At 49.3% G+C, this 25,533-nt stretch overlaps 1 protein-coding gene across 1 annotated transcript; it reads right to left on the bottom strand.

Annotated features, from left to right (window-relative positions):
- Positions 1-6,908: 6,908 nt before the first annotated feature.
- LOC132390254 (nucleoside diphosphate kinase homolog 5-like) lies at positions 6,909-25,140 on the bottom strand (the record flags this gene model as incomplete). Its single annotated transcript, XM_059962863.1, has 3 exons — positions 25,041-25,140; positions 10,250-10,387; positions 6,909-7,114 (listed from the first exon to the last, which is right to left on the bottom strand). Coding segments are annotated over exons 2-3 (323 nt in total), but the record flags the coding sequence as incomplete, so codon positions are not given.
- Between the last annotated feature and the right edge of the window lie 393 nt (positions 25,141-25,533).

The raw sequence follows: 25,533 nt of genomic DNA, 5'->3' as shown, positions 1-25,533 counted from the left end.
ATGTGAGTGGTGTGTGTGTTCATGTGAGTGTTGTGTGTATGTGTGTGTGTGTTTATGTGAGTGGTGTGTGTGTGTGTGTTCATGTGAGTAGTGTGTATGTGTGTGTGTGTTTATGTGAGTGGTCTGTGTGTGTTCATGTGAGTGGTGTGTGTGTTCATGTGAGTGGTGTGTGTGTGTGTTCATGTGAGTGGTGTGTGTGTGTTTATGTGAGTGGTGTGTGTGTGTGTGTTCATGTGAGTAGTGTGTATGTGTGTGTGTGTTTATGTGAGTGGTCTGTGTGTGTTCATATGAATGGTGTGTGTGTGTGTTTATGTGAGTGGTGTGTGTATCTGTTTATGTGAGTGGTGTGTGTGTTCATGTGAGTGGTGTGTGTGTGTTCATGTGAGTGGTTTGTGTGTGTTCATGTGAGTAGTGTGTGTGTGTTCATGTGAGTAGTGTGTGTGTGTGTTCATGTGAGTGGTTTGTGTGTGTTCATGTGAGTGGTGTGTGTGTGTGTGTGTGTGTTCATGTGAGTAGAGTGTGTATGTGTGTGTGTGTTCATGTGAGTGGTGTGTGTGTGAGTGTGTGTGTTCATGTGAGTGGTGTGTGTGTTCATGTGAGGTGTGTGTGTGTGTTTATGTGAGTGGTCTGTGTGTGTTCATGTGAGTGGTGTGTGTGTGTATCTGTTTATGTGAGTGGTGTGTGTGTTCATGTGAGTAGTGTGTGTATGTGTGTGTGTGTTCATGTGAGTGGTGTGTGTGTGTGTTTATGTGAGTGGTGTGTGTGTGTTCATGTGAGTGGTGTGTGTGTTCATGTGAGTGGTGTGTGTTAGTGTGTTTGTGTGTGTGTGTGTTCATGTGAGTGGTGTGTGTGTTTATGTGAGTGGTGTGTGTGTGTGTTTATGTGAGTGGTGTGTGTGTTTATGTGAGTGGTGTGTGTGTGTGTTTATGTGAGTGGTGTGTGTGTGTGTGTTCATGTGAGTGGTGTGTGTGTTTATGTGAGTGGTGTGTGTGTGTGTGTGTTTATGTGAGTGGTGTGTGTATCTGTTTATGTGAGTGGTGTGTGTGTTCATGTGAGTGGTGTGTGTGTGTGTTCATGTGAGTGGTGTGTGTGTGTGTGTGTTCATGTGAATGGTGTGTGTGTTCATGTGAGTGGTGTGTGTTTCTGTGAGTGGTGTGTGTGTTCATGTGAGTGGTGTGTGTGTGTGTGTGTTCATGTGAATGGTGTGTGTGTTCATGTGAGTGGTGTGTGTGTGTTCATGTAAGTGGTGTGTGTGGTCATGTGAGTAGTGTGTGTATGTGTGTGTGTGTGTTCATGTGAGTGGTGTGTGTGTGTGTTCATGTGAGTGGTGTGTGTGTGTGTTCATGTGAGTGGTGTGTGTGTGTGTGTTCATGTGAGTGGTGTGTGTGTGTTCATGTGAATGGTGTGTGTGTGTGTGTGTTCATGTGAATGGTGTGTGTGTTCATGTGAGTGGTGTGTGTTTCTGTGAGTGGTGTGTGTGTTCATGTGAGTGGTGTGTGTGTGTGTGTGTTCATGTGAATGGTGTGTGTGTTCATGTGAGTGGTGTGTGTGTGTTCATGTAAGTGGTGTGTGTGGTCATGTGAGTAGTGTGTGTATGTGTGTGTGTGTGTTCATGTGAGTGGTGTGTGTGTGTGTTCATGTGAGTGGTGTGTGTGTGTGTTCATGTGAGTGGTGTGTGTGTGTGTGTTCATGTGAGTGGTGTGTGTGTGTTCATGTGAATGGTGTGTGTGTTCATGTGAGTGGTGTGTGTGTTCATGTAAGTGGTGTGTGTGGTCATGTGAGTAGTGTGTGTATGTGTGTGTGTGTGTTCATGTGAGTGGTGTGTGTGTGTGTTCATGTGAGTGGTGTGTGTGTGTGTTCATGTGAATGGTGTGTGTGTGTTCATGTGAGTGGTGTGTGTGTGTTCATGTGAGTGGTGTGTGTGTGTGTTTATGTGAGTGGTGTGTGTGTGTGTTTATGTGAGTGGTGTGTGTGTGTGTGTGTGTTCATGTAAGTGGTGTGTGTGGTCATGTGAGTAGTGTGTGTATGTGTGTGTGTGTGTTCATGTGAGTGGTGTGTGTGTGTGTTCATGTGAGTGGTGTGTGTGTGTGTTCATGTGTATGTGTGTTTGTGTTCATGTGAGTGGTGTGTGTGTGTGTTCATGTGAATGGTGTGTGTGTGTGTTCATGTGAGTGGTGTGTGTGTGTTCATGTGTATGTGTGTGTGTGTTCATGTGAGTGGTGTGTGTGTGTGTTCATGTGAGTGGTGTGTGTGTGTTCATGTGAGTGGTGTGTGTGTGTGTTTATGTGAGTGGTGTGTGTGTGTGTGTGTGTGTGTTCATGTAAGTGGTGTGTGTGGTCATGTGAGTAGTGTGTGTGTGTGTTCATGTGAGTGGTGTGTGTGTGTTCATGTGAGTGGTGTGTGTGTGTGTGTGTGTGTGTTCATGTGAGTGGTGTGTGTGTGTTTATGTGAGTGGTGTGTGTGTGTGTGTGTGTTCATGTAAGTGGTGTGTGTGGTCATGTGAGTAGTGTGTGTGTGTGTTCATGTGAGTGGTTTGTGTGTGTTCATGTGAATGGTGTGTGTGTTCATGTGAGTGGTGTGTGTGTTCATGTAAGTGGTGTGTGTGGTCATGTGAGTAGTGTGTGTATGTGTGTGTGTGTGTTCATGTGAGTGGTGTGTGTGTGTGTTCATGTGAGTGGTGTGTGTGTGTGTTCATGTGAGTGGTGTGTGTGTGTGTGTGTTCATGTGAGTGGTGTGTGTGTGTTTATGTGAGTGGTGTGTGTGTGTGTGTGTTCATGTGAGTGGTGTGTGTGTTCATGTGAGTGTTGTGTGTATGTGTGTGTGTGTTTATGTGAGTGGTGTGTGTGTGTGTGTTCATGTGAGTAGTGTGTATGTGTGTGTGTGTTTATGTGAGTGGTCTGTGTGTGTTCATGTGAGTGGTGTGTGTGTTCATGTGAGTGGTGTGTGTGTGTGTTCATGTGAGTGGTGTGTGTGTGTTTATGTGAGTGGTGTGTGTGTGTGTGTTCATGTGAGTAGTGTGTATGTGTGTGTGTGTTTATGTGAGTGGTCTGTGTGTGTTCATATGAATGGTGTGTGTGTGTGTTTATGTGAGTGGTGTGTGTATCTGTTTATGTGAGTGGTGTGTGTGTTCATGTGAGTGGTGTGTGTGTGTTCATGTGAGTGGTTTGTGTGTGTTCATGTGAGTAGTGTGTGTGTGTTCATGTGAGTAGTGTGTGTGTGTGTTCATGTGAGTGGTTTGTGTGTGTTCATGTGAGTGGTGTGTGTGTGTGTGTGTGTGTGTTCATGTGAGTAGAGTGTGTATGTGTGTGTGTGTTCATGTGAGTGGTGTGTGTGTGAGTGTGTGTGTTCATGTGAGTGGTGTGTGTGTTCATGTGAGGTGTGTGTGTGTGTTTATGTGAGTGGTCTGTGTGTGTTCATGTGAGTGGTGTGTGTGTGTATCTGTTTATGTGAGTGGTGTGTGTGTTCATGTGAGTAGTGTGTGTATGTGTGTGTGTGTTCATGTGAGTGGTGTGTGTGTGTGTTTATGTGAGTGGTGTGTGTGTGTTCATGTGAGTGGTGTGTGTGTTCATGTGAGTGGTGTGTGTTAGTGTGTTTGTGTGTGTGTGTGTTCATGTGAGTGGTGTGTGTGTTTATGTGAGTGGTGTGTGTGTGTGTTTATGTGAGTGGTGTGTGTGTTTATGTGAGTGGTGTGTGTGTGTGTTTATGTGAGTGGTGTGTGTGTGTGTGTTCATGTGAGTGGTGTGTGTGTTTATGTGAGTGGTGTGTGTGTGTGTGTGTTTATGTGAGTGGTGTGTGTATCTGTTTATGTGAGTGGTGTGTGTGTTCATGTGAGTGGTGTGTGTGTGTGTTCATGTGAGTGGTGTGTGTGTGCGTTCATGTGAGTGGTGTGTGTGTGTGTTTCTGTGAGTGGTGTGTGTGTTTATGTGAGTGGTGTGTGTGTGTGTGTTCATGTGAGTGGTGTGTGTTAGTGTGTGCGTGTGTGTGTTCATGTGAGTGGTTTGTGTGTGTGTTTATGTGAGTGGTGTGTGTGTGTTCATGTGAGTGGTGTGTGTGTTCATGTGAGTGGTGTGTGTGTTCATGTAAGTGGTGTGTGTGGTCATGTGAGTAGTGTGTGTGTGTGTGTTCATGTGAGTGGTGTGTGTGTGTGTGTGTTCATGTGAATGGTGTGTGTGTTCATGTGAGTGGTGTGTGTTTCTGTGAGTGGTGTGTGTGTTCATGTGAGTGGTGTGTGTGTGTGTGTTCATGTGAATGGTGTGTGTGTTCATGTGAGTGGTGTGTGTGTGTTCATGTAAGTGGTGTGTGTGGTCATGTGAGTAGTGTGTGTATGTGTGTGTGTGTGTTCATGTGAGTGGTGTGTGTGTGTGTTCATGTGAGTGGTGTGTGTGTGTGTTCATGTGAGTGGTGTGTGTGTGTGTGTTCATGTGAGTGGTGTGTGTGTGTTCATGTGAATGGTGTGTGTGTTCATGTGAGTGGTGTGTGTGTTCATGTAAGTGGTGTGTGTGGTCATGTGAGTAGTGTGTGTATGTGTGTGTGTGTGTTCATGTGAGTGGTGTGTGTGTGTGTTCATGTGAGTGGTGTGTGTGTGTGTTCATGTGAATGGTGTGTGTGTGTTCATGTGAGTGGTGTGTGTGTGTTCATGTGAGTGGTGTGTGTGTGTGTTTATGTGAGTGGTGTGTGTGTGTGTTTATGTGAGTGGTGTGTGTGTGTGTGTGTGTTCATGTAAGTGGTGTGTGTGGTCATGTGAGTAGTGTGTGTATGTGTGTGTGTGTGTTCATGTGAGTGGTGTGTGTGTGTGTTCATGTGAGTGGTGTGTGTGTGTGTTCATGTGTATGTGTGTGTGTGTTCATGTGAGTGGTGTGTGTGTGTGTTCATGTGAATGGTGTGTGTGTGTGTTCATGTGAGTGGTGTGTGTGTGTTCATGTGTATGTGTGTGTGTGTTCATGTGAGTGGTGTGTGTGTGTGTTCATGTGAGTGGTGTGTGTGTGTTCATGTGAGTGGTGTGTGTGTGTGTTTATGTGAGTGGTGTGTGTGTGTGTGTGTGTGTGTTCATGTAAGTGGTGTGTGTGGTCATGTGAGTAGTGTGTGTGTGTGTTCATGTGAGTGGTGTGTGTGTGTTCATGTGAGTGGTGTGTGTGTGTGTGTGTGTGTTCATGTGAGTGGTGTGTGTGTGTTTATGTGAGTGGTGTGTGTGTGTGTGTGTGTGTTCATGTAAGTGGTGTGTGTGGTCATGTGAGTAGTGTGTGTGTGTGTTCATGTGAGTGGTTTGTGTGTGTTCATGTGAATGGTGTGTGTGTTCATGTGAGTGGTGTGTGTGTTCATGTAAGTGGTGTGTGTGGTCATGTGAGTAGTGTGTGTATGTGTGTGTGTGTGTTCATGTGAGTGGTGTGTGTGTGTGTTCATGTGAGTGGTGTGTGTGTGTGTTCATGTGAGTGGTGTGTGTGTGTGTGTGTTCATGTGAGTGGTGTGTGTGTGTTTATGTGAGTGGTGTGTGTGTGTGTGTGTTCATGTAAGTGGTGTGTGTGGTCATGTGAGTAGTGTGTGTGTGTGTTCATGTGAGTGGTTTGTGTGTGTTCATGTGAATGGTGTGTGTGTTCATGTGAGTGGTGTGTGTGTTCATGTAAGTGGTGTGTGTGGTCATGTGAGTAGTGTGTGTATGTGTGTGTGTGTGTTCATGTGAATGGTGTGTGTGTGTGTTCATGTGAGTGGTGTGTGTGTGTGTTCATGTGAGTGGTGTGTGTGTGTGTGTTCATGTGAGTGGTGTGTGTGTTCATGTGAGTGGTTTGTGTGTGTTCATGTGAGTAGTGTGTGTGTGTTCATGTGAGTGGTGTGTGTGTGTGTTCATGTGAGTGGTGTGTGTGTGTTCATGTGAGTGGTGTGTGTGTGTTCATGTGAGTGGTGTGTGTGTGTGTTCATGTGAATGGTGTGTGTGTTCATGTGAGTAGTGTGTGTGTTCATGTGAGTAGTGTGTGTATGTGTGTGTGTGTTCATGTGAGTGGTGTGTGTGTGTTCATGTGAGTAGTGTGTGTGTTCATGTGAGTAGTGTGTGTATGTGTGTGTGTGTTCATGTGAGTGGTGTGTGTGTTCATGTGAGTAGTGTGTGTATGTGTGTGTGTGTTCATGTGAGTGGTTTGTGTGTGTTCATGTGAGTATTGTGTGTGTGTTCATGTGAATAGTGTGTGTATGTATGTGTGTATGTGTTCATGTGAGTGGTTTGTGTGTGTTCATGTGAATGGTCTGTGTGTGTTCATGTGAGTAGTGTGTGTGTGTTCATGTGAGTAGTGTGTGTATGTGTGTGTGTGTTCATGTGAGTGGTGTGTGTGTGTGTTTATGTGAGTGGTCTGTGTGTGTTCATGTGAGTGGTTTGTGTGTTCATGTGAGTGGTGTGTGTTAGTGTGTTTGTGTGTGTGTGTGTGTTCATGTGAGTGGTGTGTGTGTGTGTGTGTGTTCATGTGAGTGGTGTGTGTGTGTGTTTATGTGAGTGGTCTGTGTGTGTTCATGTGAGTGGTGTGTGTTAGTGTGTTTGTGTGTGTGTGTGTGTGTGTTCATGTGAGTGGTGTGTGTGTGTTCATGTGAGTGGTGTGTGTGTTCATGTGAGTGGTGTGTGTTAGTGTGTGTGTGTGTGTGTTCATGTGAGTGTGCGTGTGTGTGTTCATGTGAGTGGTGTGTGTAATGTGTGTGTTTATGTGAGTGGTGTGTGTGTGTGTGTGTGTGTTTATGTGAGTGGTGTGTGTTAGTGTGTGTGTGTGTGTGTTTATGTGAGTGGTTCGTGTGTGTGTGTTCATGTGAGTGGTGTGTGTGTGTTCATGTGAGTGGTGTGTGTAATGTGTGTGTTTATGTGAGTGGTGTGTGTCTGTGTGTGTTTATGTGAGTGGTCTGTGTGTGTTTATGTGTCCCTGTCACTCTCTCACCTCCTGGGCTGCACCTCCTTTGCCTTCTCAGGGTCGGTGGGCCCTAGCAGGTCCTTCCAATGCCGGACAGCCGAGTCCCTGGCCAGCAGCAGGGCTACCAGTGGTCCTGAGCAGAGGTGAGTGGTCAGACTCGGAAACACCATCTTACCACTGTGGTCAGCGTAGAACTCGCTGGCTTGTTCCGGACTCAGCTGCAGTCTCCTCTTCTGGAGGAGAGAAGAGAGATTGGTCAGTCCTGATTCACAGACCTTGGGACCCGGCCCAACGCTGATTCTCCACATGCAACCCTGCCTGCCAGCAGAGTGCCTTGCCCAGCAATATTCCGATAACGCGACTCAGATGGTGACGAGGAGCTCTGCAGCCATGAGAGAGATCAGCTGTCACAAGATCAAGGAATCGATTGTGGATTCAGAAAGGGAGATTAAGGAACCAATCCAGTCCTCATCCGAGAGGGAGGATGGATCAACACTTGGAGATATGATGTGGTGGCCATTACAGAGACTTGGATGGCTCACGGACAGGAATAGTTACTTCAAGTGCCGGGGTTTAGATGTTTCAGAAAGGACAGGGAGGGAGGCAAAAGAGGTGGGGGCATGGCACTATTGATGTGAGATAGTGTCACGGCTGCAAACAACGTGGACGCCATGGTGGGATTGTCTATGGAGTCTCTGTGGGTAGAGGGTAGGAACAGGAAGGGGTCAATAACTTTACTGAGTGTTTTTTAGGCTGCTCAATAGTAACAGGGATATCGAGAAGCTGATGGGGGAACAGATCCTGGAAAGGTGTAATAATAACAGGGTTGTCGTGATGGGAGATTTTAATTTCCCAAATATTGATTGGCATCTCTCTAGAGCAAGGAGTTTAGATGAGGTGGAGTTTGTTAGGTGTGTTCAGGAAGTTTAATTGACACAATATATAGATAAGCCTACAAGAGGAGAGGCTGTACTTGATCTGGTATTGGGAAATGAACCTGGTCAGGTGTCAGATCTCTCAGTGGGAGAGCATTTTGGAGGTAGTGATCATAATTCTATCTCCTTTACCACAGCATTGGAGAGAGATAGGAACAGACAAGTTAGAAAATCGTTTAATTGGAGTGAGGGGAAATATGAGGCTATCAGGCAGGAAATCGGAAGCTTAAATTGGGAACAGATGTTCTCAGGGAAAAGTATGGAAGAAATGTGGCAAATATTCAGGGGATATTTGTGTGGGGTTCTGCATAGGTACGTTCCAATGAGACAGGGAAGTTATGGTAGGGTACAGGAACTGTGGTGTACAAAGGCTGTAATAAATCTAGTCAAGAAAAAAAGAAAAGCTTACAAAAGGTTCAGAGAGCTAGGTAATGTTAGAGATCTAGAAGATTATAAGGCTAACAGGAAGGAGCTTAAGAAGGAAATTAGGAGAGCCAGAAGGGACCATGGGAAGGCCTTGGTGGGCAGGATCAAAGAAAACCTCAAGGTATTCTACAAGTATGTGAAGAGCAAGAGGATAAGGCATGAAAGAATAGAACCTATCACATGTGACAGTGGGAAAGTGTATATGGAAGGTGAGAAAATAGCAGAGGTACTTAATGAATACTTTGCTTCAGTGTTCACTATGGAAAAGGATCTTGGTGATTGTAGTGATGACTTGCAGCAGACTGAAAAGCTTGAACATGTAGATATTAAGAAAGAGGATGTACTGGAGCTTTTGGAAAGCATCAAGTTGGATAAGTCGCCGTGACCGGATGAAATGTTCCCCAGGCTACTGTGGGAGGCAAGGGAGGAGATTGCTGAGCCTCTGGCAATGATCTTTGAACCATCAATAGGAACGGGAGAGGTTCCGGAGGATTGGAGGGTTGCAGATGTTGTTCCTTTATTCAAGAAAGGGAGTAGAGATAGCCCAGGAAATTATAGACCAGTGAGTCTTACCTCCGTGGTCAGTAAGTTGATGGGGAAGACTCTGAGAGGCAGGATTTATGAACATTTGGAGAGGTACAATATGATTACGAATAGTCAACATGCCTTTGTCAAGGGCAGGTCGTGCCTTGCAAGCCTGAATGAATTTGTTGAGGATGTGACTAAACACATTGATGAAGGTAGAGCAATGGATGTAGTGTATATGAATTTTCAGCAAGGCATTTGATAAGGTACCCCATGCAAGGCTTATTGAGAAAGTAAGGAGGCATGGGATCCAAGGGGACATTACTTTGTGGATCCAGAACTGGCTGCCCACGGAAGGCAAAGAGTGGTTGTAGATGGGTCATATTCTGCATGGAGGTCGGTGACCAGTGGTGTGACTCAGGGATCTGTTCTGGGACACTTACTCTTCGTGATTTTTATAAATGACCTGGATGAGGAAGTGGAGGGATGGGTTAGTAAGTTTGCTGATGACACAAGGTTGGAGGTGTTGTGGATAGTGTGGAGGGCTGTCAGAGGTTACAGTGGGACATTGATAGGTTGCAAAACTGGGCTGAGAAGTGGCAGACGGAGTTCAACCCAGATAAGTGTGAAGTGGTTCATTTTGGTAGGTCAAATATGATGACAGAATATAGTATTAATGGGAAGACTCTTGTCAGTGTGGAGGATCAGAGGGATCTTGAGGTCAAAGTCCATAGGACACTTAAAGCTGGAGACTCAAGGACACTCAAGGGTGCTACGTAGGTTGACTTTGTGGTTAAGAAGCCATGCGGAGGATTGACCTTCATTAACCATGGAATTAAATTTAGGAGCCGAGAGGTAATGTTGCAGCTATATAGTACCTGGTCAGACCCCACTTGGAGTACTGGGCTCAGTTCTGGTCGCCTCACTACAGGAAGGATGTGGAAGCCATAGAAAGGGTGCAGAGGAGATTTACAAGGATGTCACCTGGATTGGGGAGCATGCCTTATGAGAATTGGTTGAATGAACTCAGCCTTTTCTCCTTAGAGTGACAAAGGATGAGAGGTGACCTGATAGAGGTGTACAAGATGATGAGAGGCACTGATTGTATGGATGGTCAGAGGCTTTTTCCCAGGGCTGAAATGGCCATCACAAGAGGACACAGGTTTAAGGTGCTGGAGAGTAGGTACAGAGGAGATGTCAGGAGAAAGTTTTTTTACTCGGAGAGTGGTGAGTGCATGGAATGGGCTGCCAGTGGTGGTGGTGGAGGGTCTTTTAAGAGACTCCTGGATGGCTACATGGAGCTTAGAAAAATGGAGGGCTATGGTAAAGCCTAGGTAGTTCAAAGGTGAGGACATGGTTGGCACAACTTTGTGGGCCGAAGGGCCTGTATTGCGCTGTAGGTCTTCTGTGACATGGCAGAGCAGACTCGATGAGCCAGATAGCCGATGGAGATGGGCCAAAGGGAGTATTTCCCTGCTGTACCTGGACGATGAGGAAGCCCGACTGAAGAATGGTCTCCTCGATCTCCAGTTCCTTGTGCACAGCATCAGGCTTGATGAGGGCCAGGGTGAACTCCACTACCAGCTGAGGGCTCTCCATCACTCTGCAAGCACGAGGTGTCTGCCACGGAGACAGAGATAGGAAGCGGGTGAGGGGGAGAGAGGGCAAGGAAGGAAGAAAGGGAGCAGGAGAGATGGTGGGAAAGAGAAACAGGGAGATGGAGGGAGGGAGAGAAGGAGGAAGAGGGAAACGGGGAGAGAGAGGGAGGGAATGAGAGGAGAGAGAGAGAGACAGAGAGAGGGAGGCATGGTGAGAGAGACGGGAGGGAGGGTTGGTGAGAGGAGGGAATGGAGATAGAGAAGGGGAAGAGAAAGGGAGAGAGAGACACAGAGATGGAGAGGTAGAAATACAGGAAGTGAGAAAGGGAACAGAGAGTGGGGTAGATGGAAAGAGAGAGAGCTACGTTAAATGATGCACATTCTAGTCTTCTGAGAGAGATGGCAAAGTGAAAACATTCCAGCAGCTGGCATCTGGGACTCCCTGCTGCGCAGGGCCAATTCCCCAGCTGGGTTGGAGTCATGTTTTACCAACTGCAGTTGTGGGTTCCTTCCTGGGAATGGGCCCTGAACTGTGGGAGTTCAGCACTGGTGGCCCTGTTGGGACAGATTTCCATTCCCCTGGTGGGAGGTGTCTTCTGCTGGGACGGGTTCTCTCTCACCGATTGAAATTAGTTCCCCCTCTCCTGCTGGGATTGCTTCTCCTTTGCCCTGCTGGGATTATTCTCCCTTTCCCTGCTGGATTCAATTCCCCCGTTAGGTGCTGGGATTGCCTCTCCCGTTCCCTGCTGGGATTAGATCTCATTTCCCCTGCTGGGATTAGTTCCCCCTTTCCCTGCTGGAATCAATTCCTCTGTTAGGTGCTGGGATTAGATCTCCCTTCCCCTGCTGGGATTAGTTCTCCCATTCCCTGCTGGGATTAGATCCGTTCCCTGCTGGGATAAGATCTCCCTTCCCCTGCTGGGATTAGTTCTCCCTTCCCCTGATGGGATTAGTCACCCCGTTCCCTGCTGGGATTAGTTCTTCCGTTCCCTGCTGGGATTAGTCATCCCGTTCCCTGCTGGAATTAGTTCTCCCTTTCCCTGCTGGAATCAATACCCCCGTTAGGTGCTGGGTTTGCCTCTTCCTTTCCCTGCTGGGATTAGATTTCCCTTCCCCTAATGGGATTAGTTCTCCCGTTCCCTTCTAGGATTAGATCTCCCTTTCTCTGCTGGAATCAATTCCCCCGTTAGGTGCTGGGATTGCCTCTCCCTTTCCCTGCTGGGATTAGTTCTCCCTTCCCCTGCTGGAATTAGATCTCCCGTTCCCTGCTGGGATTAGATCTCCCTTCCCCTGATGGGATTAGTTCTCCCGTTCCCTGCTAGGATTTGATCTCCCTTTCTCTGCTGGAATCAATTCCCCCGTTAGGTGCTGGGATTAGATCTTCCGTTCCCTGCTGCAATCAATTCCCCCGTTAGGTACTGGGATTGCCTCTCCCTTTCCCTGCTGGGATTAGTTCTCCCTTCCCCTGCTGGGATTAGTTCTCCCGTTCCCTGCTGGGACTAGATCTCCCTTTCCCTGCTGGAATCAATTCCCCCGTTAGGTGCTGGGATTGCCTCTCCCTTTCCCTGCTGGGATTAGTTCTCCCTTCCCCTGCTAGAATTAGATCTCCCGTTCCCTGCTGGGATTAGATCTCCCTTCCCCTGATGGGATTAGTTCTCCCGTTCCCTGCTAGGATTTGATCTCCCTTTCTCTGCTGGAATCAATTCCCCCGTTAGGTGCTGGGATTAGATCTTCCGTTCCCTGCTGCAATCAATTCCCCCGTTAGGTACTGGGATTGCCTCTCCCTTTCCCTGCTGGGATTAGTTCTCCCTTCCCCTGCTGGGATTAGTTCTCCCGTTCCCTGCTGGGACTAGATCTCCCTTTCCCTGCTGGAATCAATTCCCCCGTTAGGTGCTGGGATTGCCTCTCCCTTTCCCTACTGGGATTAGTTCTCCCGTTCCCTGCTGGGATTAGTTCTCCCTTCCCCTGCTGGGATTAGTTCTCCCTTCCCCTACTGGGATTAGTTATCGCGTTCCCTGCTGGGATTATATCTCCCTTTCCCTGCTGTAATCAATTCCCCCGTTATGTGCTGGGATTAGATCTCCCTTCCCCTGCTGGGATTAGTTCTCCCATTCTCTGCTGGGATAAGATCTCCCTTCCCCTGCTGGGATTATTCTCCCTTTCCCTGCTGGATTCAATTCCCCCGTTAGGTGCTGGGATTACCTCTCCCTTTCCCTACTGGGATTAGTTCTCCCGTTCCCTGCTGGGATTAGTTCTCCCTTCCCCTGCTGGGATTAGATCTCCCTTTCCCTGCTGGAATCAATTCCCCCGTTATGTGCTGGGATTAGATCTCCCGTTCCCTGCTGGGATTAGATCTCCCTTCCCCTGCTAGGATTAGATCTCCCGTTCCCTGCTGGGATTAGTTCTCCCTTCCCCTGCTGGGATTAGTTCTCCCGTTCCCTGCTGGGATTAGTTCTCCCTTCCCCTGCTGGGATTAGTTCTCCCGTTCCCTGCTGGGATTAGATCTCCCTTCCCCTGCTGGGATTAGAACTCCTTTCCCCTGCTGGGATTAAATCTCCCTTCCCCTGCTGGGATTAGATCTCCTTTCCCCTGCTGGGATTAGTTCTCCTTTCCCCTGCTGGGATTAGTTCTCCCGTTCCCTGCTGGGATTAGTTCTCCTTTCCCCTGCTGGGATTAGTTCTCCCGTTCCCTGCTGGGATTAGTTCTCCTTTCCCCTGATGGGATTAGTTCTCCCGTTCCCTGCTGGGATTAGTTCTCCTTTCCCTGCTGGGATTAGTTCTTCCGTTCCCTGCTGGGATTAGTTCTCCTTTCCCCTGATGGGATTAGTTCTCCCGTTCCCTGCTGGGATTAGTTCTCCCGTTCCCTGCTGGGATTAGTTCTCCTTTCCCCTGATGGGATTAGTTCTCCCGTTCCCTGCTGGGATTAGTTCTCCTTTCCCCTGTTGGGATTAGTTCTCCTTTCCCCTGATGGGATTAGTTCTCCCGTTCCCTGCTGGGATTAGTTCTCCTTTCCCCTGATGGGATTAGTTCTCCCTTTCCCTGCTGGAAATGTCTCTCACTGCTGGGATCGGATTTCCCTTTCCTCTTGCTGGGATGCGCCGCAGGGCTCCAGAGGCCGCGCCCACTGGTTGCTAGGTTGCCCTCACTTCCGGTCCTCAGCACCTGAGCCCCGCCCTACGTGACGTCATCCACGGCGCGATTTCGTCACCTAACCGCCTCGAGCGGTTTTCTGCTGAGTCTCGCACGTGTCCGGCGTGAATCTGCCCCGGTCCGATACCCCGATTAAATCTCGCACGTGTCCGGCGTGAATCTGCCCCGGTCCGATACCCCGATTAAATCTCGCACGTGTCCGGCGTGAATCTGCCCCTGTCTGATGTCCGGATTAAATCTCGCACGTGTCCGGCGTGAATCTGCCCCGGTCCGATAACCCGATTAAATCTCGCACGTGTCCGGCGTGAATCTGCCCCGGTCCGATACCCCGATTAAATCTCGCACGTGTCCGGCGTGAATCTGCCCCTGTCTGATGTCCGGATTAAATCTCGCACGTGTCCGGCGTGAATCTGCCCCGGTCCGATACCCCGATTAAATCTCGCACGTGTCCGGCGTGAATCTGCCCCGGTCCGATACCCCGATTAAATCTCGCACGTGTCCGGCGTGAATCTGCCCCGGTCTGATGTCCGGATTAAATCTCGCACGTGTCCGGCGTGAATCTGCCCCGGTCCGATACCCCGATTAAATCTCGCACGTGTCCGGCGTGAATCTGCCCCGGTCCGATACCCCGATTAAATCTCGCACGTGTCCGGCGTGAATCTGCCCCGATCTGATGTCCGGATTAAATCTCGCACGTGTCCGGCGTGAATCTGCCCCGGTCCGATACCCCGATTAAATCTCGCACGTGTCCGGCGTGAATCTGCCCCGGTCCGATACCCCGATTAAATCTCGCACGTGTCCGGCGTGAATCTGCCCCGGTCCGATACCCCGATTAAATCTCGCACGTGTCCGGCGTGAATCTGCCCCGGTCCGATACCCCGATTAAATCTCGCACGTGTCCGGCGTGAATCTGCCCCGGTCCGATACCCCGATTAAATCTCGCACGTGTCCGGCGTGAATCTGCCCCGATCTGATGTCCGGATTAAATCTCGCACGTGTCCGGCGTGAATCTGCCCCGGTCCGATACCCCGATTAAATCTCGCACGTGTCCGGCGTGAATCTGCCCCGGTCCGATACCCCGATTAAATCTCGCACGTGTCCGGCGTGAATCTGCCCCGGTCCGATACCCCGATTAAATCTCGCACGTGTCCGGCGTGAATCTGCCCCGGTCCGATACCCCGATTAAATCTCGCACGTGTCCGGCGTGAATCTGCCCCGGTCCGATACCCCGATTAAATCGCGCACGTGTCCGGCGTGAATCTGCCCCGGTCCGATACCCCGATTAAATCGCGCACGTGTCCGGCGTGAATCTGCCCCGGTCCGATACCCCGATTAAATCTCGCACGTGTCCGGCGTGAATCTGCCCCGGTCTGATACCCCGATTAAATCTCGCACGTGTCCGGCGTGAATCTGCCCCGGTCTGATACCCCAATTAAATCTCGCAAGTGTCCGGCGTGAATCTGCCCCGGTCTGATACCCCGATTAAATCTCGCAAGTGTCCGGGGTGAATCTGCCCCGGTCCGATACCCCGATTAAATCTCGCACGTGTCCGGCGTGAATCTGTCCCGGTCTGATGTCCTGATTAAATCTCGCACTTGTCCGGCGTGAATCTGCCCCGGTCCGATACCCCGATTAAATCTCGCACGTGTCCGGCGTGAATCTGCCCCGGTCTGATACCCCGATTAAATCTCGCAAGTGTCCGGCGTGAATCTGCCCCGGTCTGATGTCCTGATTAAATCTCGCAAGTGTCCGGCGTGAATCTGCCCCGGTCTGATACCCCGATTAAATCTCGCACGTGTCCGGCGTGAATCTGCCCCGGTCCGATACCCCGATTAAATCTCGCACGTGTCCGGCGTGAATCTGCCCTGGTCCGATACCCCGATTAAATCTCGCAAGTGTCCGGGGTGAATCTGCCCCGGTCTGATACCCCGATTAAATCTCGCACGTGTCCGGCGTGAATCTGCCCCGGTCTGATGTCCTGATTAAATCTCGCACGTGTCCGGCGTGAATCTGCCCCGGTCTGATGTCCTGATTAAATCTCGCAAGTGTCCGGCGTGAATCTGCCCCGGTCTGATACCCCGATTAAATCTCGCACGTGTCCGGGGTGAATCTGCCCCGGTCCGATACCCCGATTAAATCTCGCACGTGTCCGGCGTGAATCTGCCCCGGTCTGATGTCCTGATTAAATCTCGCACGTGTCCGGCGTGAATCTGCCCCGGTCCGATACCCCGATTAAATCTCGCACGTGTCCGGCGTGAATCTGCCCCGGTCTGATACCCCGATTAAATCTCGCAAGTGTCCGGCGTGAATCTGCCCCGGTCTGATGTCCTGATTAAATCTCGCAAGTGTCCGGCGTGAATCTGCCCCGGTCTGATACCCCGATTAAATCTCGCACGTGTCCGGCGTGAATCTGCCCCGGTCCGATACCCCGATTAAATCTCGCACGTGTCCGGCGTGAATCTGCCCTGGTCCGATACCCCGATTAAATCTCGCAAGTGTCCGGGGTGAATCTGCCCCGGTCTGATACCCCGATTAAATCTCGCACGTGTCCGGCGTGAATCTGCCCCGGTCTGATGTCCTGATTAAATCTCGCACGTGTCCGGCGTGAATCTGCCCCGGTCTGATGTCCTGATTAAATCTCGCAAGTGTCCGGCGTGAATCTGCCCCGGTCTGATACCCCGATTAAATCTCGCACGTGTCCGGGGTGAATCTGCCCCGGTCCGATACCCCGATTAAATCTCGCACGTGTCCGGCGTGAATCTGCCCCGGTCCGATACCCCGATTAAATCTCGCACGTGTCCGGCGTGAATCTGCCCCGGTCCGATACCCCGATTAAATCTCGCACGTGTCCGGCGTGAATCTGCCCCTGTCCGATACCCCGATTAAATCTCGCACGTGTCCGGCATGAATCTGCCCCGGTCCGATACCCCGATTAAATCGCGCACGTGTCCGGCGTGAATCTGCCCCGGTCCGATACCCCGATTAAATCGCGCACGTGTCCGGCGTGAATCTGCCCCGGTCCGATACCCCGATTAAATCTCGCACGTGTCCGGCGTGAATCTGCCCCGGTCTGATACCCCGATTAAATCTCGCAAGTGTCCGGCGTGAATCTGCCCCGGTCTGATACCCCGATTAAATCTCGCAAGTGTCCGGGGTGAATCTGCCCCGGTCCGATACCCCGATTAAATCTCGCACGTGTCCGGCGTGAATCTGTCCCGGTCTGATGTCCTGATTAAATCTCGCACTTGTCCGGCGTGAATCTGCCCCGGTCCGATACCCCGATTAAATCTCGCACGTGTCCGGCGTGAATCTGCCCCGGTCTGATACCCCGATTAAATCTCGCAAGTGTCCGGCGTGAATCTGCCCCGGTCTGATGTCCTGATTAAATCTCGCAAGTGTCCGGCGTGAATCTGCCCCGGTCTGATACCCCGATTAAATCTCGCACGTGTCCGGCGTGAATCTGCCCCGGTCCGATACCCCGATTAAATCTCGCACGTGTCCGGCGTGAATCTGCCCTGGTCCGATACCCCGATTAAATCTCGCAAGTGTCCGGGGTGAATCTGCCCCGGTCTGATACCCCGATTAAATCTCGCACGTGTCCGGCGTGAATCTGCCCCGGTCTGATGTCCTGATTAAATCTCGCACGTGTCCGGCGTGAATCTGCCCCGGTCTGATGTCCTGATTAAATCTCGCAAGTGTCCGGCGTGAATCTGCCCCGGTCTGATACCCCGATTAAATCTCGCACGTGTCCGGGGTGAATCTGCCCCGGTCCGATACCCCGATTAAATCTCGCACGTGTCCGGCGTGAATCTGCCCCGGTCTGATGTCCTGATTAAATCTCGCACGTGTCCGGCGTGAATCTGCCCCGGTCTGATGCCCCGATTAAATCTCGCACGTGTCCGGCGTGAATCTGCCCCGGTCTGATGCCCCGATTAAATCTCGCACGTGTCCGGCGTGAATCTGCCCCGGTCTGATACCCCGATTAAATCTCGCACTTGTCCGGCGTGAATCTGCCCCGGTCTGATGTCCTGATTAAATCTCGCACGTGTCCGGCGTGAATCTGCCCCGGTCTGATGTCCTGATTAAATCTCGCACCATCCCCAGCGTGAATCTGCCCTGGTCCAATGTCCGGATTAAATCTTGCACATTCCCGGTGTGAATCTGCCCCGGTTTGATATCCTTATTAAATCTCGCTCATCCCTGGCGTGAAATTGCACCGGTCCGATGTCCCGATGAAATCTCGCACCTCTGACTTTGAAACTGTATGCTCTTGTTGTTAGTACGTTAGACGTTTTTTTCACTCGGTCTGGGGTCTCTCTCAGATTTGCCCTGAATCTCCTTGCGGGAAGTTAGCTAAGGCTCTCCGGTGGGGCAGAGTTCTGGGGGATGGGAACCAGAGTGACGGGACAGCCAGTGGAGGCAATGTTGGTCAGACCTCGAAGAAAGTTAGCAATCAGAAGTTTGAGCATGGTGTGACTAGTTGAGCTGTTAGCAATCAGAAGTTTGAGCATGGTGTGACTAGTTGAGCTGTGTTTACTTCAATGCAGGAAAGGTGGGGGAGCTCACGGCAGGGATTATGACATTGGTGAGACGTGGTTACAGGAGGGGCAGGCCTGGCAGCTCAGTATTCCGGGTTTCTGTTATTTCAAACAGGACGGAGAGGGAGGGATTAAAGGAAGAGGGGGTGTTCCTTGTCAGGGTAAACATCACAGCAGTGCTCAGTCTGGAGAGCTCGTCTAGTGAGGTGTTATGGGTGGAACTGTGAAATAAGCAAGGGTGTGACCATGTTAATACAACAGTATGACAGACCAATTCTAGATTGCAGGAGGGCCGGTTTTGATGGTGTCAGAAAGGGTCTGGAAACTGTGAACGGACACCAGCTGTTTTCTGGCAAACGTGTGCTTGGTAAGTGGAAGTGAAATTTTGAACATACAGAGCTTGTATGGGCTTGTCAGAATAAAAAGGTAAAGATATCAGGTTTAGGGAACATTGTTTTTTCAAAAGATATTGAGGGCCTGGTCAAGAAAGAAAAAAAGAGGAGCAAAGAAGTATTGGCATGATGGGGCAGATGAGGTGCCCCTGGCGTGTACCAAAGGCAAGAGAGAAAATAAAATCCAATGTGTGGGTAATTCAGTGGAATGAAGGAAATTACAGTGGCATGAGAGGGGAACTGGCCAAGGTTGACTGAAACGGGAAACTAGCTGGAAGGACAGGAGAGCAGCAATGGCTGGAGTTTCTGTGAAAAATGAGGGAAGTGCAAGACAGATATATTCCAAATAAGAAGAAATTTTCAAAGGGAAGAAGGACACTACCATGGCTGACAAGTGAAGTCAGAGGCAATGTAAAAGCAAAGGAGAGGGCATACAAGGAAGTCAGAGCTAGTGGGAAAATAGAGGATTGGGAAGTTTTTAAAAACTTGCAGCAGGAAACTAAGAAGGTCATTAGGAAGGAAAAGATGAATTATGAAAGGAAGCTGGCAGCTAATATCAAAGAAGAAACTAAAAGCTTTTTTAAGTATATAAAGGGTAAAAGAGAGTTGAGGGTAGATATAGGATCGATAGAAAATGATGCTGGAGATATTGTAATGAGAGATGAAGAGATGGGAGAGGAAATGAATGCATATTTTGTATCATTCTTCACAGTGGAAGATGTCTGCAGTATACCGGATATTCAAGAGTGTCAGGGAAGTGAAGTATGTGCAGTGAAAATTACAACTGAGAAGGTGTTCAGGAAGCTTAATGGTCTGAGGCTGGATAAATCTCCTGGACCTGATGGAATGTACCTTCGGGTTCTGAAGGAAGTAGCTGCAGAGATTGTGGAGGCATTAACAATGATCTTTCACGAATCGATAGATTCTGGCATTGTATCCGATGACTGGAAAATTGCAAATGTTACTGTGCTATTTAAGAAGGGTGGGAGGCAGCAGAAAGGAAACTATTGACCAGTTAGTGTGACATCAGTGGTTGGGAAGTTGTTGGAATTGATTGTTAGGGATGAGATAACGGGGTACCTGGAGGCACAAGACAAGATAGGCCAAAGCCAGCATGGTTTCTTGAAACATACTGCAATTCTTTGAGGAAATTCCAAGCAGGGTAGACAAAGGAGGTGCAGTAAATGTGGTGTACTTGGTTTTCAGAAGGCCTTTGACAAGGTGCCGCACATAAGGCTTCTTAGCGAGATAAGAGCCCATGGAATTGCAGGGAAGTTACGAGCATGGGTGGAGCATTGGCTGGTCGGCAGAAAACAGAGAGTAGGAAGAAAGGGATCCTATTCTGGCTGGCTGCCGTTACCGGTGGAGTTGCACAGGGGCCGGTGTTGGGACCGCTGCTTTTTATGAATTATGTCAATGATTTGGACTACAGGATTGATGGATTTGTGGCTCAACTTGCCAATGATACAAAGATAGATGGAGGAGTGGGTAGTGTTGAGGAAACAGAGAGCCTGCAGAGAGACTTAGATAGTTTAGGGGAATGGGCAAAGAAGTGGCAAATGAAATGCAGTGTTGGAAAGTGTATGGTCATGCACTTTGGTGGAAGAAATAAATGGGCAGACTATTATGTAGATGGGGAGAAAATTCAAAATGCAGAGATGCAAGGGGACTTGGGAGACCTTGTGCAGGATACCCTAAAGGTTAACCTCCAGGTTGAGTCGGTGGTAAAGAAGGTGAATGCAATGTTGGCATTCATTTCTAGAGGTATAGAATATAAGAGCTGAGATGTGATGTTGAGGCTCTATAAGGCACTCATGAGACCATACTTGGAGTATTGTGTGCAGTTTTGGGCTCCTTATTTTAGAAGGGATATACTGACATTGGAGAGGGTTCAGGGAAGATTCACGAGAATAATTCCAGGAATGAAAGAGGAACGTCTGTCATCTCGTGGGCTGTATTCCCTGGAGTTCAGGAGAATGAGGGGGGGGGGGGGGGGATCTCATAGAAACATTCCCAATGTTAAAAGGCCTAAACAGATTAGATATGGAATAGTTATTTCCCATGGTAGGGGATTCTAGGACAGAGGGTCATGACTTCAGGATTGAAGGACATCCTTTTAGAACAGAGATGTGGAGAAATTACTTCAGTCAGAGGTGGTGAATCTGTGGAATTTGTTGCCAGGAGCAGCTGTGGAGGCCGAGTCATTGGGTGTGTTTAAGGCAGAGGTAGATAGAACCATAGAACATTACAGCTCAGAAACAGGCCTTTTGGCCCTTCTTGGCTGTGCTGAACCATTTTTCTGCCTAGTCCCACTGACCTGCATCTGGGTTATATCCCTCCAAACCCCTCTCATCCATGTACCTGCCCAAGTTTTTCTTAAATGTCAAAAGTGAGCCCGCATTCACCACTTCATCTGGCAGCTCATTCCACACTCCCACCACTCTCTGCGTGAAGAAACCTCCCCCCCCCCCATGTTCCTTTTAAACTTTTCCCCCTTCACCCTTAACCCATGACCTCTGGTTTTTTTCTCCCCTAGCCTCAGTGGAAAAAGCCTGCTTGCATTCACTCTATCTATACCCATCATAATTTTATACACCTCCATCAAATCACCCCTCACTCTCCTATGCTCCAGGGAATAAAGTCCTAACCTATTCAACCTTTCTCTGTAACTCAGTTTCTCAAGTCCCGACAACATCCTTGTAAACCTTCTCTGCAATCTTTTAACCTTATTTATATCCTTCCTGTAATTCGGTGACAAAAACTGCACACAATACTCCAAATTCAGCCTCACCAATGTCTTATACAACCTCACCATTACATTCCAACTCTTATACTCAATACTTTGATTTATAAAGGCCAATGTACCAAAAGCTCTCTTTACAACCCTATCTACTTGTGGCACCACTTTTAGGGAATTATGTATCTGTACTCCCAGATCCCTCTGTTTTACTGCACTCCTCAGTGTCCCACCATTTACCTTGTATGTTCTACCTTGGTTTGACCTTCCGAAGCGCAATACCTCACACTTGTCCGCATTAAACTACATCTGCCATTTTTCAGCCCATTCCTCCAACTGGTCCAAATCCCTCTGCAAGCTTTGAAAACCTTCCTCACTGTCCACTACACCTCCAATCTTTGTATCATCAGCAAATTTGCTGATCCAATTTGCCACGTTATTATCCAGATCATTGATATAGATGACAAATAACAATGGACCCAGCACTGATCCCTGTGGCTTGATAGGTTCTTGATTAGCCAGGACAGGAGAAGGCAGGGGAGTGGGGATGACTGGAAGAATTGATTCAGCTCATGATTGAATGACAGAGGAGACTCGTTGGGCTGAATAGCCTACTTCGATTTCCATATCTATGGTCTTATTTCATAAATCAGTCAGGAGGGAGAAAAGAGGGCAGTTGGCTGCCTTAGCTGACAAGGTGAAGGAGAATCCTGCAGAATTCTACTGATGTATGAAGAGCAAAAGGATTGCAAGGGTCAAAATTGGTTCTCTGGAAGATCAAAATCTCTGCTTCTCCCAGTGTAGAGTGCCCTCCTGCTTCAAAACATCCACCATTGTCCCTGTACCTAAAAAGACCAAGGTAACATGTCTGAACGACTGGCGTCCTGTCACATTCACCTCCATAAAAAGCAAATGTTTTGAGAGGCTGGTTAAAGACTACATCTGCAACATTCTACCATCCACACTAGACCCCTTACAATTTGCCTACCAACACAACCAATCAACAGGCAACACAATAGCCACAGCTCTGCAAACCATCCTTACACATCTGGAGAAGGATGGTTATGTGAGAATGCTGTTCTTGGACCACAGTTCAGCATTCAACACCATAATTCCCTCCAAACTCGACAAGAAGCTCAGAGGCCTCAGCCTTCACCCTGCCTTGTGCAGCTGATCAGATCGCCGGCAGGTGGCAAGAGTGGGCTCCCTCACCTCCACCCCTCTGACTCTCAACACAGTTGTCCCTCAGGGCTGTGTCCTAAGCCCCTCTGATACTCTCTGTATTCCCATGACTGCCACCACCCACAGATACAATCTACTAATTAAATTTGCTGACAATACTACACTGATTGGCCTAATCTCAAACAATAACGAGGCAGCCTACAGAGAAAAAGTCATCACCCTGTCAAGGAAACAACCTCTCCCTCAATGTCACAAAAACAAGGGAGCTGGTTGTGGATTACAGGAGGAATGGAAACGGGCGAGCTCCTATTGACATCAGTGGATCTGGGGTTGAGAGGGTGAATTGCTTTAAGATCCTCGACATCCACATCACCGAGGATCTCACGTGGTCTGTACGTATCAGCCGTGTGGTGGAAAAGCACAACAGCACCTTTTTCACCTCAGACGGTTGAAGAAGTTTGGTATGGGCCCCCAAACCTCAAGAACTTTCTACAGGGACACAATTGAGAGCATCCTGACTGGCTGCATCACTGCCTGTTATGGGAACTGTACTTCCCTCAATCGCAGGACTCTGCAGAGAGTGATGCAGACAACCCAGCATATTTGTGGATGTGAACTTCGCACTATTCAGGACATTTACAGAGACAGGCATGTAAAAAGAGCCCAAAGGATCACTGGGGACCTGAGTCACCCCAACCACAATCCGTTCCAGCTGCTGCCATCCGGAAAGCGGTACTGCAGCATAAAGGCCAGGACCAACAGGCTCCGGGACAGCTTCTGCACCAGGCCACCAGGCTGCTTAACTCATGCTGATACAACTGTATTTCTATGTTATATTGACTGTCCTGTTATGCATACTATTTATTAAAACTTACTTTTGCAAATCTCGCTTTGGCTGGCTGCTTAATATAGGGGGTGGTAGCCCCCAACCCAGCCAAACTTAAGCAATCTCGTTTGGTTGGATTCTGCATGATGTGTCCCCTATAACAAATCAGTGCCTCGAAATAACAAACATTTCACAATCTGCGGTTAAATGATTAAGCTTTACAATTCTCACTTTGACTGTGTGGTTAGTAAAGAAATGAAAAAAAAGGAAAAAAGGGCCTAATCTTATGAAACGGTCTTTTGTGCGATGTTGGAGCTCGCTGATAAGCCGATCGTCCACCATCGACCCCCTCCGGTCATCGCTGCCCTTCGGACCCTCACTCCAAGCCCACCCCATCCAGCGGTCTACCAACTCTCTCCATTCGCATCTTCTCTCCTCATCTCTCGCTGACCAAAGACCGCGAAAATCTCTCTTCCATCTCACAAGAAAGAACAACAGCATTCTTAACCCCATTATCTCTAGTCATAACCCAAACGTTGCTGCCACAGAGAAACCATTACATTACCAGCTATACTCTCCCCCACCAAATTTAGTCATGTCCTCATGACGTTCAACCCTTCCTACAAAACCCTTCCTACAAAACACAAAGCCCAATCCAGGTATACAAGGATATAGCTCCCTAACACAGTAGGGGTCACACTCTGTTCCCCTGGTGCTACGAAGGCCAGCCTATCCAGTGGTCTCCGAATTTTCTGAGACCCCTTCACCCCTCACCGAACTCTTCAGGTTCCGACACTACTGGGGATACTTCCGGTCCACCTGGCGAGGCCTTCCTGATGGAGTCAGGACCCCTGTGGAGTCCCGCTGCAATCCAGGCTGCCCACAGATACCCCCCCCCCCCACTTCACCTGTCTCAGTGGGGGAAGGGCCGGGAGCTAGCGAAAGGCAGCATAGACCACACATCCAGGTCCTCATCCTCCGAATCAGTATTCCTCTCTGGGGTGGGGGGTCGGCCTAACTCGCCTATTGGGTGTCCGGTAGACGCCCGCGTTTCTGAAGACTCCGAAGGCTCCAAGTCAGCCTCTGGGTCTGCCTGCCCCTCTTGTCCCAGGGGTAACAGGTGGTTCAGATGGAGAACCTCGTCAGGCCCATTCCCATCCTCCGGTTTCACCCGGAAAACCAATAGGTTTGACACCTGACTCTCCTTCACATAGGGCATAGCCACCCCGTGCTCAGCCAACTTATGTTGTCCATGTAGCCCCAAATTCCTTAAGAGGACTCTGTCTCCCGGCAGGAGTTGGGAAAACCTCACCTTTTGATCATACCTCCTCTTGTTCCCTCGATTCTGCTGGGCAGCCGCGACCCCAGCTAATTCAGAAGCCCTTTTCAGCTCCCTTCTCACATCAGACACATACTTCAGATAAGTCTTAAGTGGTAAATCACCCTCGTCAGTCCCAAAACAAAGGTCAATGGGCAACCTCGCCCCACGCCCAAACATCAGATAATGTGGCGAGTACCCGGTAGCTTCATTTCCCATAAATTATAACTGTGAACCAGATGCCCAATATGGTGACTCTACTTGATCTTCTTGCTGATCTCCAGGGTCCCGAGCATGTCTACCCTGGCTGGGGGTCGCCCCAGTAACTCACAGATGAGACTGCTCTCGAAATCCCGTCCCTGGTCACTGTGTATCTGCCTGGGAAGGCCATAATAAACTAAATACTTCTCCCGTAACACTTTGGCCACCGTAGTCGCCCTCTGGTCCTTGGCAGGAAAAGCCTGAGCATATCTGTTGTAGTGGTCGGGGTTGACTAAAACGTTCGCCACGTTGCACAGGAAATCCATACACACCAGGTCCAGGGGCCCCACTCTCTGCAGGTGGGACAAGGGGAAATGTCCCTGTAGGCAGTCTCTTCTGCCGTATGCAGCGAATGCATGACTTAAACCTGCGACTTCATTCGGGGCCAGTAAAACCGGTCTCTGAGTAACCCATCGGTCATTTCCGCCCCCAAATGTCCAGAATCACCATGAAGTGATTGCAGCGCCATCTTCCGACACTTCTCGGGCAGAACCAGCTGGCAATGCCGGGGGTGACGTGACTCGGTATAAAATCTATTTCTTCAACTCCATCCGAGGCCATTCTCGCAGTAATGGAAGCACCGACGCGTGTTTCGCTTTCTCCACCTGAGCCATGTCTGCCTTTTCGACCGCTGCCCAAATGGCACCAAAGCCCGGGTCATCTCACTGAGCAGCTGCCACCTCCCCAGAACTCAAATCCGGCAGATGACTTGTCTGCAGAGCAGTCAGGTTACAGTAAACTTGAGGAATGGCATCATCAGAAGCC

This window comes from Hypanus sabinus, unplaced genomic scaffold, assembly GCF_030144855.1.
Source record: "Hypanus sabinus isolate sHypSab1 unplaced genomic scaffold, sHypSab1.hap1 scaffold_820, whole genome shotgun sequence".
Lineage (NCBI taxonomy): Eukaryota > Metazoa > Chordata > Chondrichthyes > Myliobatiformes > Dasyatidae > Hypanus > Hypanus sabinus.
Note: the sequence above shows the minus strand (reverse complement) of the source record. Positions and strands in the feature narration are given on the sequence as shown.